At 42.7% G+C, this 16,628-nt stretch overlaps 1 protein-coding gene across 1 annotated transcript in view; it reads right to left on the reverse strand.

Moving 5' to 3' along the window:
- The window catches only part of DPYSL3 (dihydropyrimidinase-like 3), a 112,420-nt gene extending 96,663 nt beyond the window's left edge, over positions 1 to 15,757 (reverse strand). Inside the window, exon 1 of the mRNA XM_012728006.1 lies at positions 15,199 to 15,757. Within this exon, the coding sequence (XP_012583460.1) occupies positions 15,199 to 15,585 (387 nt within the window). The 5' untranslated portion in view covers positions 15,586 to 15,757. The remainder of the gene's footprint in view (positions 1 to 15,198) is intronic.
- Between the last annotated feature and the right edge of the window lie 871 nt (positions 15,758 to 16,628).

Genomic DNA, 16,628 nt, shown 5'->3' on the forward strand with positions numbered 1-16,628 from the left:
CTGCTGGCATGTTTTCAGGGTTAGTGCACAGGCATTATTCTCCCCTGACATGTAACAATTGCACGTTCTCTTAACAACTCCAAGACACGCTTCTACTTTTCCCTCTCCTCTTTGCAGCTCCCTGCTATTGGCTGCCTGCACACTTCTTTTCCACGGGGCAGGAAAGCTTTATTTTAAGCTTGACCTCCTTCCTCCTCCTCACTCGGACTTCCTGCATTTGTTTCTCTGCCACTGTCATTTCCAGGTTACCCTCTCAATCTCCCCCTTTCTCCTGTCTTTGTTCTTCATAAAGCTTTGCCTCCACTTCAGAAAACTCATTCTCTGAAATAGCTGGTATTGTTCTCCTCTTCATGATCAGATATGTATTTATTTTTAATTTCCTGTGGCAATCTCAGACATAATGAAGGGGAAACAAGCAGTTTTCTGAGCCTTTTGGATTCTCTCGCATATTCACTTCAAATTTCTGACTCTTCATGTTGAAAAGTTGCTGTGAGCCACTTGGCCACTGCAATACACATGCAAACGCACACACACACTGTTGTGTCTGTACCTCTTTCCTCATATTTAAGGCCAGGAGTTGGCGAAACGTTGAAATAATGCGTTGGGTCAAATCCAGCCAACCACCTGATTCTGTCAATAAAGTTTTATGGGTACACCGTCATACCTGTTCATGTTACTGGCCTCAAAGCCTAAAATATTTACTAAGTGACTCTTCCAGGAAAAGGTTACAGACTCCCATTGTAGACAACCAGGAGATCATCAGATACTTGCAAACCCCTCATCTGAAAGCTTGCATTGTCAAATAATGCCTTCCTTTCAAATCCCCCTTTCCCATTTTAAACTCTCAGCTACCCACTCTGCAATCTCACTAAGATGTTCCCTAAGGGTACCACTGGCTGACTTCCTGACTCTTGTCTTGGTGGTCTGTAAGAGAAAGCTTTCTTGGAAAGGTTTTCCTCCCTCCCAACTGTGAGAAATATCATTATCAACTGTATTTTTTTTTCTTTCTCACTCATTATCCATTTATCACACAACTTTCCATTTCATTGGCATTTTTCTTGCTATCTGACAGGATGTGGGAATACTAGTCAGAGAAAATTATCCCCTTTCTAGCCCACTTCCAATTCAACATAAGCAATGCATTCTCTCCGGATACACTCTAACTTCTGGAAATTACACCCCGGGGCTCTGCATGGTCTAGAACAGGGTGCATGGCTACAGGCTCATAGTCCAGAACTGATTTCTTTTTAAAGATTTATTTATTTATGCATACAGAACTGGGGTAAAGGCCAGAGATGTGGTGGGTGAGAGGATTCACCAGAGACAGAGTGGGGAGCAGAACAGGCAAATTGACAAAGTACACTGCTGGGGGGAGCAGTGGGTGGGTCAGCAGAGGTCTGCCATGCCATATGGGTCAGCTCCCTGGCCAGGGATCAAACTCATGCCGCAGTGTCTTCTGAGAGCTTCATCATGTGGTGCTTTAATCCACTGCACCAACAAGGAGAGCTGCCCAGGACTGATTTTAATCCTTTCTCTACTGTGATCCTTCATATACTATCTGAAGCAGGGAACTTTAAATCAGGCCAACCCATCAGCAAGTCACAACACCCAAGAAACTGATCATTATAAGCTTGGGGCATAACACAATTGTCTGAGTCCCTCTCCACTTCTTCCTTCTCTTTATCTCTTGGCATTTTTTCTAGAGTCTCACAGCTGTGGCATTGGCAGTACCACACTGATAATTGGGAGTCATGGAGCAGGAGGTGCAGTACAAGATGCTGCTGAACAAGCAAGACCCTGGCCTTTTGATTGAAAGGATAATCAGACAACATCTGTTATATGGGGTAGAAGAATAAGGAGAAAAAGATGGGTGAACCCATCTTTTTGATGTTTTGGCATCTAGGGCTTCTGGGGGGACATGATTCTGCTGACCAGATTAATTCTTATCTGCTGGATGACCAAGTGTTGTCATCCAAACCAGACCCCAGACCCCCGGCCATGGGTCGACTCTTACCAACAGGAGAATGCTTGATTAGCTTTCCAGAGGCCTGTCCATACATGGGTCCTTGGCCCTACGGGTGTTCTTGGTCATATCTTGTGATGCATATCCTTCCCAGGGTGATCAAACTTTCTGCTCTTGGTAAATTTGAAAGGCACCTTGTAAGGTTTGGCTATGACTGATTGACCAAGCAGTTCTGACCTTTGTATAGGAATGCAGACCCACAGGTATCAGTAATGGTGATCAAACTGGCCACTCAATGCTAGCCACACATAGCTACCAATGATTTTTGTCTTAGCTACTGTGTTCACCTTTGAATCTGGCCAAATTCTGCTTTCCTATTTCTATTCTGTTAACCCCATCTATTCCTCCAGAAAGTCCCACTAGTAGACATTTTATTTTTGGATAACCCTTTTAGACAGGTTAGTTCTAGGTGCTGGGACACACTAGCTTCCACTATATAAAAGGAGAACAGCAAAGTGATATATCAAAAGCAATCAGAGAGCCCTTGGGCTTAAATCTTGACTGTCCACTTCTTGTATACAAGAAGTCAAGTGACCTCTCCAAAATCCAGCTTCCCCTGTACACAGTATAGATATTAATATATTTTGCAAAGCTCTCAATTCAGACAGCAGTGTCTTGCATAAGTAAGTACTCCATAAACAGAACTTTTTAGAACATATTGTGAACCTTGGATTTGTCACTCCAAACCTAAGGAAAACTAAAACCAAGAGATTATGGTAGAACCTAATTTATAGAGAAAACCCATTTTCTTTTAGTGATCTACTTTTACAATTTCATTACTCTCTTTATGTTTTAATCTCCAGCTAAAACTTCAAATCACTCCATGTCTTTTACTTTGTTACCACTCACCTGGCACTTGTCACTCTTAACTTATGTGGTTGAATGATGTGGCCAAGACTGTACCCCCCATTTCTTACAGAATTTACAATAGGCTACACTGGCTTCCCCTAGATTCCCTCCCTGAAGTTTCATGTAGAAAGCGACCAACCCATGGTTGGTGTATTTACGACATGAAAATAGCACACTACATTAGACATTTTTAGGAATTTTTTATTGACAAGTGGTACTAAAATGAATACACATAAAGATTTAGCTAAAAGGAGGTCTACTTATTTACATATAATAAGGGAAAGTAAAAGTTGAAATCAAACTAAAAACAAAAATAGAAATGTCTAATTGAGAAGAAATTGTCATTAAATGTATGCTATATCACATACAGACATTGTAAATTATATTTTGGAAAATCTGTGGTACTCTATATATAAAGTTGCTATCATAACTTAAGTTAAAAAAAATAGTTTAGGATTTCCTGTTCAGTATGTATGGAGCTACAAAGTGGCTACTCTGACCTAACTACAAACGCTGAACAAACTGACAACTTAGAACCTTCTAAGAGCCAGGAGAAAGGTAAAATGTCACAGGAAGAACTACCGGCCCCACATTGGAGAAACACACGGGTGGATATGAGAATCTCAACCCACCTGAGCAGAGATCCAGAGGCGAGCACTTTCTGGAACCACAGTGGGACAGGAAAACCTGAAGTGTAAGGAATGGCTGGAGGCTTAAGTGAACAACCCTGAGAGGTAAAAACTCCAGGAAGACTCAGTTAAAATTTTGTGGCTGTTACTTCCAAGAGTTCTTAAGTCCTCATATGAATACCAGAAAAATCCCTTCCTCCAGACAAGGGGAGGGGAAAGGAACTTCTCTGAAAGTCAGAGGAGAATTCTGTTCCTTCTACAAGGTTTGCCCTCAGGGGAAACTATTTCACCAAAGCCGGCTAGGTTTTATCACAGCCCACCCTGCTTGGGTGAGGAGGGAGGAAACCCAAGCCAGCCACCTCTAGACTTCCATGTTGGGGAAGATAGATAAATATACAACTCCAACCTTCTCCTGTCATGCTGCTCTCCAAAGGGTGATGGGAAGAATGCAAAAACACTGGTGAAGTTCACAGTCCAGAGACAGACTCACTAAAAGCCTAAGACTCAGTGATAACACTACAGAATGCTTCCTCTCCTTACATATCAAACCACCACTATACTAAGGGCCTATTTAACAGAGCTGCTTCATCAAGTATACCATGTCCATCTTTCAATAAAAAATACAAAGCATACTAACTAAGCAAAAAACACTATTTAAAGAGACTGAACAAACATCAAGAACCAGAGTCAGACATGGCAGGAATGTTGGAATTATCAGACCAGGAATTTAGAAAAACTATGGTGAGTATGTTAAGGGCTTCGGTGGAAAAAAGAAGACAATATACAAGAACAAATAGATAATGTAAGCAGAGAGGTGGAAGTTCCAACAAAGAATTTTTTTTTAAGTGCTAGAGAACAAGAAATGAAGATTGCTTCTGAGGCTTTTTAATAGACTAGACACTACTGAGAAAGGAATCTCCAAACTTGAGGATATAATAGAAGGAACTTCCAAAACTGAGCAAAGAAAACAAGAGTGGGAGGGGGAAGAAAGGACAGACTAAAAAATATTCTAGACTAAGAGGTTTAACATATACAAAATGGGAATGCCAGAAGAAGAAAGAAACAGAAGCAATACTTAAGACAATAATGACTGAGAATTTCACCCAAATTAATGTCAGACTCCAAACTACATATTCAGGAAGTTCAGAGACCTCCAAATCAAAAATAACTAAACTTAACCATATCATATTCAAATTTTAGAACACCAGAGATAAGGAAAAATTTTGACAGGAACCAAAGGGTAAAAACATCTCACCTATAGAGTAGTTAACATAAGAATTAAATATGACTTCCCTCAGAGACTACTCAAGAAGTGAATGGAGTGAAATATTTAAAAGGTTAAGACAAAAAAAAATCAATCTAGAATTCTGACATTAAGAAATTACTTTCAAAAGCAAAGAAAAAAAATAATGCCTTTTTCAGGCAAATGAAAATTGAGGGAATCTGGTAGTAGTAGATCTTCCTTACAAGAGATATTTTTAAAAGTCCTTTAGGTCCTTCAGAGAGAAGGAAAATTACATAGAACAAATTTGGATTACACAAAGAAAGGAACAGCACTGAAAAACCAACAGTGAAGATAGAACGAAAGCTTTCACTTTTCTTAAAAATAAAAACTTTCACTTTCCTTATTCTTGATCTAGGATATATAGCAGTTTGTTCAAAGTAATAGTAGCAACAAAGTATTCAGTTATGTATATGTTATAATATAAAGGGGCAAATTATCCAAAATAAGTAATAATTTATAACATCTATTCCTATCAATGTTTGTGAGGAAAACTGATAGCACTGCACAAAGGAACAGATAATTTCCCTATTATTTATATTTGGAGACTTTAACATGCTTCTATCAGAAATGGACAGATCCAGCAGGAAGATAATTAGTAAGGACATAGTTGAACTGGATAGGGCTTTCAGTCAGATATGATAAAAAGATAACAAAAAATATTACATACAACTCTGTACTCACAGCTTTGATAATCTAGATGAAATGGACTGATTCCTTGAAAAACCTAATCTGCCAAAACTCACACTGAAAGAAAGAATCTGTATAGGTGTATATCTATTGAAGAAATTTAATCAGTAGTTAATAACCTTTCAAAACATAATACCACGTCCAGATGAGTTTACTGGTGAACACTACCAAACATTTAAGGAAGTAGTTGTACCGATGCTCTCCTGTCTCTTCTAGAAGATATTTACAAAGGGAACAGCAATACCCTAATACCAAAGCCAGACATACATCACAAAAAAAGGAAAACTAAAACCAATACCTTTCATGAACATAATTATGAATTACTAGTAAATCAAATCCAACAATACATAAAAAGAATTATATACCATGACCAAGTGGGATTTATTCAAAGTATGTGAGGCTGGCTCAACATTAGAAAACTAAGGCAATCCATCACATCAACAGGCTAAATTAGAAAAATCACATGATCATATTTATAGATGTAGAAGAAAACATTTGGAAGCACCCAGGCATGATTAAAAGAAACCTCAGCAAACGAGGAATAGTCAGGAACTCCCTCAAGTTGATAAAGAACATTACCAAAAACCTACAGTTAACTTTATATTTAAAGGAAAGAAACTCACAGGAACTGACCCTACAAAACCTCAAGACTTTCCATGAAAATAGAGAACTCAAGCAGTGTAGAACTGGCATACAAAAGACAACCTGCTTAAAGAAGCAAAGCAGAGAGCCTAGAAAGAGATCCATGTCAATACAGCCAATGAAGCTTTGACAAGGGAACAGAACAATACAATGGAGCAGAAACAATACAATGGAACACAGATGCTTTCTTTCCAACAAATGGGTGCTGGACCAACTGGATACCTGCATGCAACAAAATGATTCTAGACACAGACATTACAGAAATTAATGCAAAATGGACCACAGACCTAATTATAAAATGCAAAACTATAAACCCCTAGAAGGAAACCTCAATAATCTTGGAAATGGCAAAAGTTAGTTAGCTGCGATACCGAAGACACAACCCATGGAAGAAATAATGGGTGAGCTGGACCTCAGCAAGTTATAAACACATTCTGCAAAAGTCCATGTCAAATGAATGAAGACAAGCTACAGACTCGGGAAAAAATATTTGCAAGAGATATATCTATTAAAGTGTTGTTAGCCAAAAACTCTTAAAATGCAACAATAAGAAAATGAACAAGTCAACTCACCTCACCAAAGAAGATACTGCAGTATATGTGAAAGCACTTTTTTTAACCTTGTTCTCCCTATGTATGTATATGTACACATGTGTGTACCTCACCATATAAGCTCTATAGAGCATAATAAGCATGTGGCCTCCCTGGTGGCCTTGGGTTTAAGTCTCAGTGCTTATCACACCACAGCCTGTCTATAAACCCCGGCCATGGAGGCACAGCAGACATCTCCTGTCTCACTCACTTTGCCCCTCAGCAGTGGATTTCAGTCAACCTGCATGTTCTGTTCCCCACTCTATCTCTGGTGACTGTTCTCATCCCCCACCCCATACCTCTGGCCTACATCCCAGTTCTTCTATGCAAACATAAAATAAAATAAATGAATTACAGAGCATGTGTAAGCATGTGAACAGATGATCCACGCCATCAGTCATTGGGGAATTGCCCTTAAAAAAAAGCTACATGAGATAAAACTACCCTCTTAGGATAGTCAAAATCCAAAATAGTGACAACAATAAATGCTAACAAGATGTGGAGAAACAAGAGCCCATATTTGCTGGTGAGAATGAGAATCGTACTATCAGTTTGGAAGACAGTGTGGAGATTTCTCACAAAATCGGACATACTGTTGTGATGTGATCCATCATCTCCTTGATATTTACTCAAAAGAATTAAAAAAATTATTTCCACAGAAAATAAATGGATGTTTATAGCAGATTTCTTCATAGTTGTCAAGTCTTGGAAGCAAATAACATGTCCTTCAGTAGATAGATAAAAAAACTGTACTACATTCAGGCAATGGAATATTATAAAGAGAAAAAGAAATAAGCTACCCAGAGATGACAGGACAGAGTCAACCTAAATGCATGTTTCTAAGGCAAAGAAGCCAATCTGAAAAAGCTGTGTGGCTCTAACTATAAGACACATAGAAAAGGCAAAACTGTGGAGACAATAAAAAGATTAGTAGTTGCCAGAGGGTAGCAGAAAGGGAGGGATGAATGGGTGGAACACAAAGGGTTTGGGGGGGCAGGGAAAGAGCTGTGCTTGATACTAAAACAGGGTGATAATGGTCAGGATATTTTTTTTTTTAAAAAACACTTACTATACACTGAGAACAAGCCCTAGTGCAGCCTTTGGGTGATAATAGCATATCAGCGTAGCTTCATCTGCTGTAACAAATAGACCCTCTGTTCTGCTCCCCACTCTGTCCCTGGTGAATTCTCTCACCCTCTGCATCTCTGGCCTGTACCCCAGTTCTGTATGAATAAATAAATAAATCTTAAAAAAAAAAAAGTTTAAAAACAGGTAATAGGGCCCTCTCTGGTGGCGCAACGGGTTAAATAAAGCACAGCACTAAAAAGCTAAAGCCACTTCAGCATGAGTTCAATCCCTGCCCTGGAGGTGACCCACATGGCACGGCAGACCTCTCCTGACCCACCCACTGCTCCCCTCAGCAGTGTACTTCATTGATCTGCTTGTTCTGCTCCCCACTCTGTCTCTGATAAAGCCTCTCACTGCCCCTGAACCTCTGGCCTGTACCCCAGTTATGTATGTATACATAAATAAATCTTTAAAAAAAAAAAAAAAACAGATAACACTGCCTGCTGCCTTTATTCTGGAATGAAAATGTGTCATGCACACAGAGGTAAAGAATACGCAGTGCTAATGGCAGTGCACTCTGGGAGACTAATAGGAAATACAGTCTACATTTTCCTACTGTTTATCTCATTGGTTGTCTTTGTTTTCCCAACATTAATTTTTTATTGTATACCTACATACTTGTGATTAATAAAGTTTTTTAGTAGGCCTAGAAAAAAATTAGTGGAGAAGGGAGATTTGGGGATTCCTGGTTACATTTATGGTGACTCTACCAGTCCATACCCCACCAGCCTCACATGTGAATTTGTAAAGACAGGATAGAGCACCGACCAGCATCTAGCCTTGCAACAGTTTTGAACTTCTCTCTCGTAAACTGGTCCACAGGAGAGCATCTATTCCTGCAATAGAGTCATCAGTGACCATGATATCAGAAATAGTGACAATTGTAGCTGTGATCTAAACACAGACAGAAGCATTTATCCTACTGGAGAAGCAGACACACAAAGGAGGGTACAAGAAAAAAATATCAGAATTAATTTTTGCCTTAATGATGCTATCTCTTCTGTTCAGTTTGTCCTTTTTATTTGAATTTATAATAGTCATAGCATATTAATACATTATTTGTATATGTAATGGATATATATACATATGTGGTATATATACATAGATCATAAATATACATAGAAAGAGCAAGCTCAAAAAATTTGCATAGGGGTCAAAAAGGTTCACAGACCATTTCCATAGTAACCATCTGGTCCAGCTCCTTCATTTTAGAAAAGAGGAAATAACTGAGAGACGGGCGCGGACTCACCTGAGATGTGCATTTGGCTAAAAATGTTGAGTCTCTAAGTTCAGACCTCTCTGCTTTATCCAGTTGAATTTTTTGTCTCATCTCAATTATTTAAAAATCATAGGTTGAGTATAGGTAACTTTTTTAACATCCTATTTTCCTAGAAGTTGAATGTTTTACATGCGCTGAGACATCTCAATGGACTTTCGCCTCCTCTGGGAAATAGAGGGCTGAGCTTCCAGGCACAGACTGATTCTGCTCGGCCAGATCTCCCATTCCTAGGAAGCTAAAGCCACGGTCTCCCAGGAACATGATTTGTAGGAATAATGCCCAGTGGAGATTAATCATGAAGAGAATCAGCCCCAGAAGCCCCTGAGAGCCATCACAGACAGCGCTCGCTGCCTTCAACATCACTTACAAGCACGGTCAGCAGATCGCAGCCTCCAGGGCCCATTACTTTGAGGGAACACTGCCAATCGTAGCATTACTTGGAAAGCTCATTTTTTATGTTCCTCAAATGCCTACTGTCAAACTAAACCAAAGTTCTGAACGGGCTCAAACATTTCCAAGTTTGGGTAAGTAAATGTAGCTTGATTCAAGCATGGCCTGAGGGCCAGGTGAGCAAGGGCCTCATTCTTAGCCTGAGCACAAACTTTCCACCCTCAGCACTACCCTGCAAAATTCGTTTACACAACAGTGTTTAGATTTTGATGACAAGAGAGGCCTTTATAAACTAAGAGTTCTATTTCCAGTTGGCCACCCTTGTGCAGTGTGGTAAAGAGAAGACCTCCAATTTTTCAGAACCATTTTGAAAAGTTTTTGCTCCAGACAAAAAAGGCAAGTGATAAATGGGGGAAAGGTAGGCGCCACATCTCAGTGATTTCAAATCACCTCCTCTTGCACCCCAGGGCTCCTGCCGGGGCTCCTGCCCACTTCACAAAGGAAGATCTCAAACAAAAGTGGCCCATGTGGGGAGCAGGGAACTAGAAATGACCCATGACTCTGAAAAGGAGTTCTCAATAGACCCATGTAATCATAATGCCATTACTTTGTTTTCACTGGATGACAAACTCTTTGCAGTATCATTTGCTCTTGGCAAGACCATAGATCATAAGCCTCCTCCTTTAGAATGTTTTCGCCACTGAAACAGTGAAATGCATGGACACCATCTTGAGAAATAGTAGAAACATTTGCTTTTCACTTTCAATTGTTTCATGTTGACTGTATTGAGTTTCACAAAACAGGTTTAAGTAAATTTTAAGCAAAAAGTTGTGTGAGCCAGCCATGGAGATTTTTGGCAATATGAATGTTTCTCACCAGAAAAATCTAAAAATGTAATTGAACAAGGTGTCACAGGTTGGTTTAGAACCAGATGAATACATGGTGATATGTTCTACCTGGTATCTGGCACTTAAAGTATACCTCAGAGACATTTTTTATACTTTATTCTGTTAAACACATTTAACTCCTTCCTAGTTTATCTATTTAAAAACTCACCTCATTTCTCTAAGGTGTGTGTTAACTATTAGGTATGCTAGAGACAAAGCATATTTTGATTTTATTGAGGCATTTAAAAAAAATTGGGGGGGCAGTTTCAAAATCAACTTGAGAGAATAAAGGTTTTGCAGAAACTCTTCTCAGAGTCTGAGCAACTGATTTGTTTGCATCCTGAGTAGGAGCAGGTGGCAAAAGGGAAGGGGTTTCTACAGTGTGGGGGAGCCCATCTTGCCCTGGTTATATTGACAGGTCAGGAGCAGCCACAGTGGTCAGGCTCAGTGAATTAAAACAAAGAAGCAGCCTTTCCATCTGGGAAGAAGAGAGACTCTGGGATCAGAACAATCAGAGGCAAAGTCCCCTCGTTACCTATATATAATCTGTGGCTAAACAGTCTCTGAGTTTCAATTTCATTATCTGTAAAATCATTTTCTGGGTGGAAAAATATTTATTTTAGGATACAGAAAGTGTTCGAAAGAGGTCCTTATTGTCACATCTGTACATGGTCCAAAGCTGGAATGAGGGATGCTGTGTAGTAGAATGAAGATTCAAAAGTGTGATGGGGTAAAAAGATGAGCTTAGATGGTGATGAAAATTAGCCTGAGAGGAAAAACAGAGTCAGAACAAGTATGATTTTTCCTTTGGTTTTGTTTTCATTTTAGTGGTATCAGCAGAGAATGTGGATGCTCCGGGTTAACTGATGCCTATGTGCAGGTTTCTGGGCCTGAGTGACAGGGAGATTGCTAGAGAGACAATACTAGGACACGGCTCCTGATGACACATGGCCTTGTACTACAGGAGCATATGTTGTCTCTAAATCAAGAGAATCAGCCAGTCTCATGCACTCCGCGTGGTCATATCTCCATCTAGAGTGCTTTGCTGAGTTCTGGGGAGAATATTTGCAAAACGTAGTATAACCAGAAAGGGATCAGAGGGGAGAACTAAAGCAGCTAGGAATAATGAAGTTTTTTTTTTTTTTTAAAGATTTATTTATTCATACAGAACTGGGGTACAGGCCAGAGATGTGGAGGGTGAGAGAATTCACCAGAGACAGAGTGGGGAGCAGAACAGGTAGATCGAGGAAGTACACTGCTGAGGGGAGCAGCCGGCCGGTCAGGAGAGGTCTGCCACGCCATGTGGTCACCTCCGGGGCAGGTGGGGATCGAACTCATGCAGAAGTGGCTTAAGCTTCTTAGTGCAGTGCTTTAACCTGCTGCACCACCAGGGAGGACCCGGAATAATGATGTTTTTAAAGTGAATGTAAGGGACAATGTAACAACTGCCACCAAACATGTAAAGGAAAGTAAAAATCTAAGAGTACTGATTACAAGCAAAACAGTCACTGCTGTGTCCACTTATCAGATGAGTAAAGCAAGGCACAGAGGTTAAATTATATGCAGAAGGTGATAGAATTTGTGAGAGTTGAGCCAGGTTACACCCTATTTGCCCATCCAAAATCTGGGAGTGATAGCAAAGTTATGTTCCAGATATTCTAATCTGTTTTGTGAGATCATACTAACATTGCACTCTCCTGATTTTTTTTTTTAAAGATTTATTTATTTGTGCATACAGAACTGGGGTACAGGTCAGAGACTCAGGGTTGGCGAAAGACTTCACCAGAGACAGAGTGGGGAGCAGAACAGGCAGATCAACGAAGTACACTGCTGAGGGGAGCAGCGGGCAGGTCAGGAGAGGTCTGCCTCGCCATGTGGAATCTCCTCCGGGCAAGCGGGGATCAAACTCATGCGGAAGTGGTTTCAGCTTCTCAGTGCTGTGCTTTAACCCGCTGCGCCACCAGGGAGGGCCCGCACTCGCCTGATTTTTAAAAAGATTTATTTATTCATGCACACAAGAACTGGGGTACAGGACAGAGGAGTAGGGGGAAGAAGATTCAACCAGAGACAGAGTGGGGAGCAGAACAGGTGGGTCTACTGAAACACACTGCTGAGAGAAGCAGCACGCTAGACAGGAGAGGTCTGCACACCATGTGGGTCCCCTCTCTGGCCAGGGATCAAACTAGTGCTACAGTGGCTGTGGATAGCTGCACAGTGCTGCTCTTTAACCCCTTGCACCACCAAGGAGGGATTCCCAATTTTTATTTTTAAGCTGAGCACAGACTAATGGCTTCCACTGTCCAGTGAAATGTGAGCATGAAGTCAAGTGGTGACTTTAGTGTGAAGTTTGTCTGTGAACAATACACATCCTCCTCCAATCACAGATGTGTGGGGATGGAATCTCCATCATGCTTGGTTCTAAAAGTAACACTAAAGAATGAATAAGTAAGCCTGGGTCTCTGAAGGGCAGTGATAAAAAGAATTGCCCTACAGTAGATAACCCGCAGTAGATAACCTATTGGATATATAACAGGAGAAAGAAATAAACTGTTATTGTTTGATTAAGCCACTGAGATTTGGGGATGTTTGTTACTAGGCCATCATCTAGGCTATTCTGACAGATACAGGAACCCAAAAGCTTAAAATCATTCAACTATCTCAATAAAGAAAACATAGTTAATCTTCTATTTGCAGAGGCCAGAACTAAGGACAGTATGTAGAAGATACAGATAGGTAGATTTGAGCTTAATTTAATGTTTTCAATTAAAATTGTCCAAAAGTTGCTTCATGAGGTCAAGGGGGCCCTGAAAATGTCATGGCTATTCACATGCTGATATATCTATACAGAGGTCAGATGATTATTGTGCATCTCTATAGCAAAAACATATCTAATTAACAAGGCCTAACTTATCAACCATTTATTGAGTTACTTCAATGTGGCAGGCATTTTAGCACAGATATATAATTTCTATCTTCAAGCAAATAATCAAGTACAGAAGTAGACAACCTCAGTGTGATTCAAACAAGTGAGAGGTAATAAATAACATGGCCTGGATGAAGCTGACAGCAAGCCTGAATTTACAAATAACCATGTGGCACTGGAAATCTTGTAGATGCTTAGGTTGTATTATTATTTTTCAATTAGGAGCCAAAAATACAGGGTTTGCAAAAGGAAGGAAAAGGAAGAATTGCTGGGTTTAAACGAGGCACATTTTCCCTTTCTCTAGTTACCATTCTTCAGTCTTGCAAACCAGGCATATTATCTGGCTTACATCAGGGGTGTTGCAGTGTGGGGAATAGCACTGACTCATAGTAATTGTTACCGACCTTTTCCATCTGTCCCACCCTTTAGAGTCAGGATGGGAGTCTTCAATAGTGATCAACTCAGAACTGCCAAGGGGCAGTAACCTGCTGTTCAGCAATCAGCCAAAGAACTTACAAAAGTATCAGAAGTTTTTCCTAAAAGGGTATGAGAGCAAGGCCTAGGGGAATCACAAACCAGATGGGTGATTCCAAAGGACACTGGCTTGACCAGTCAATGTTTCCAAAAGGCACCTTTAAACAGCACTCACTTCCGTATTTCTTTCCCTGGTGGTATCCATTGTTAAAGCTCTGTCTGCTTTTATTTTTAAAAACTTGGAAAAATCAATGGAGAGATGTGTTGCTCTTTCCCTGGCTCACTGTGTTTCAATGAAAAAAAAAAAATCTACAACTTAGGTAAGCATTAACTGTTTTGCACCAAAGCAAAGTTATTTTTCACCCACGCGCCAGCACAGAATAACTTAGGTAGTTGGGTTCTGCAGCCACTATCTAGACAGTGAAACCGTATCTGCCCACTATTGTTTCCCATCTCAAACGCATCAGTTTGAACTTGGAGAACTCCGGTCCAGCCCAGGCCCTGCATTTTTGGGACTAGAGTTCTGATTTTCTGTGAAATAAATCAACGACGAAGGCACACTAGATTTCAAAGCCATAACTTCTGTCAGTTTAGTGTGACATGAGTTTCTTAAAATGACACAGAAGAAATTGGCTCTGGCACGTGAGAGGCAGCAGGGAATTGCTGTCCCTGCTAGTTTACTGCGCCTCTTCATGCTCTCACTTATTTTCAAAAGTAGATGATAGCCTTGCAAAGACAGCCGGACCCCCGTGGTACCCGGTCCTGTGCCAAGCTTTGTACACAAATATACTCCTTACACCCTCCTTCACAGATGTGAAATGTCGATCCAAGGCAGGAGTGAGGCAGTGAGATTTGGATGTTTAGTCTAGCGACTCCACACGCAAAAAGTTTCTGGGATAGAACTGATGTTTGAAGGGTGAAATAGGAGGCCGCCCACCCTGTACCTTCATCCGGGCACTATGGAGATGACCCCATTTTCCCTGCACCAATTTGCCCTCTGCCCTGGTGACCGGAGCTGCGATTTAATTTGGGGAAGGGGGGTGGGGGAAGTGGACAAGACAATTGTGCGTGGTTATTCGGCAGCTGAGATGGACTGGAAAACCCTAAGCGTTAGTTCCTGGGCTAGTGGGGCTGACACACCCACCAAGAACCGATGGCCCGGGGCTGCGGCAGGGAGCCGGGGGACCCGCGCGGCTTTGTCCCGCGCGCACGAATATGCTGCGATTGCGGACACGCGCGAATTCGAGTTCGGGCTAGAAGGTCACCTACTCTCAACGGGGGATGCCCCTTTCCCCTCATACTCGCCTGTGCCCTTGCAAAGTGAGCGGGAGAAAGTTGCACCCGGGCCGTAGCGCCCCGATTGAGAAGGGAACAAAACGAGGCCCGGCGGAGAAGAGAGCGGGTCCCCTTACCTGGTCCTTGGGGCCGAGGTTCTGTAAAACCTCCTTGCCTGTGGCGCTCCGGATCTCCACCCCGGCGGGCGCCGGCGCCGGCGCCGCGGGCGCGGGCTCCCTGCTCTCCTCCCGGCCTTGGCCGCGGCGCGGGGTGTCCCCTTCCACCCCGGGTCGGCACCCGGAGCTGCGGCCGCTGCCCTGGCTGCTTCGGGGAGTCTTCGCGCCCCGCTGCCCCACGCTCAGGGCATCGAAATCCAAGGTCTTGCTCTCGAAGGCGCCCTCCACGTTACAGAACATGCCGCCGTACTTCTGCCGCGGGACCTGGTCGGTGGTGCCCGGCCTGGCCAGGTACACGGGCAGATCGTCCTCGTGGGAGCTGTCCCAGCCCCTCCGGCCCGAGGCCATGGTTCAAGCCGACAGCGGCCAGCGGGTTTGCTTCCCCAGAGGCAGAAAGGGCAGCCGCCGGCAGCGTGCGCCGAGCCACAGTGAGCGAGAGTGGCGGGAGGAGGCGCCTGAGCCTTCGCCAGGGGCGGCAGTGCAGCTCCGGTTCCTGCCAGGCCCCCGCGAGCCAGCGAGCGCGCGGGCCCCAGCAGACGCGCGCTCCGATCGCGGCCCTTCTCGCCCGCCCGCCCCGCAGCGCCTCCTCCAGCGCCGGGCCCCAGCGGGCCCCAGGACTATGCGCCCTGTAGCTCTTGGCAAATACGAATCGCAACTTGGCGCGCGCACACACGCGCGCGCGCGCACCCGCACACACACACTGCCCGCTGCTCACCGCCAACCCCCAGATTCACGCTCTAGAACTTGCTTCACTCACACATGTACACATCCTGCTTTACCCACACTGATGCCGGAGTTTGCCGCACGTGCTCAAATCTTTCTGGCCCCTCGTTGACTTCATTACACTACACTCAGGTGTGTTCACTTGAAAGCCAGGGCAGGCTTAGCACCAGCACAACAAACTCGGATCTACCAGACTCAGCCCCAGATTCGTTTACCCATATTCCTAGACGTGCCTCGTCCTAACCTTATAGTTGCTTCACAATCGATGCCAGCTCTATATCCGTTTCATAAATCTAAACCCTCACTTAACGAACTCCTGAATTGCACACACACACACACACACACACAAAGAAAGCCTCTTCATTGACAATCACAAAAGCCTATAGTTGACTCACAGACAAAACTAGACTGAAACTCTTTCTTCTTTCTTACCTCATTCATACCACCCTCCATTTTCCTTTTTGCTGCCTCTTAATTTGCCTCAATTACAAGACAGGTAAGCAAACATGTATACCATTCGTAGATTTTGCCTTGCAAAACACATTATCCTCATACAGCAAATCCCAGGCTAATACCTCACACGCTCATGCCCAGTTTTCCCTCAGTCAGAACCCACACTTGAGCTCACATATCAGCTCTGATGTACCTCCAAAATGCACACCCAAAGA

Source organism: Condylura cristata, unplaced genomic scaffold (genome assembly GCF_000260355.1).
Source record: "Condylura cristata isolate star-nosed mole 26May11 unplaced genomic scaffold, ConCri1.0 scaffold00021, whole genome shotgun sequence".
NCBI lineage: Eukaryota > Metazoa > Chordata > Mammalia > Eulipotyphla > Talpidae > Condylura > Condylura cristata.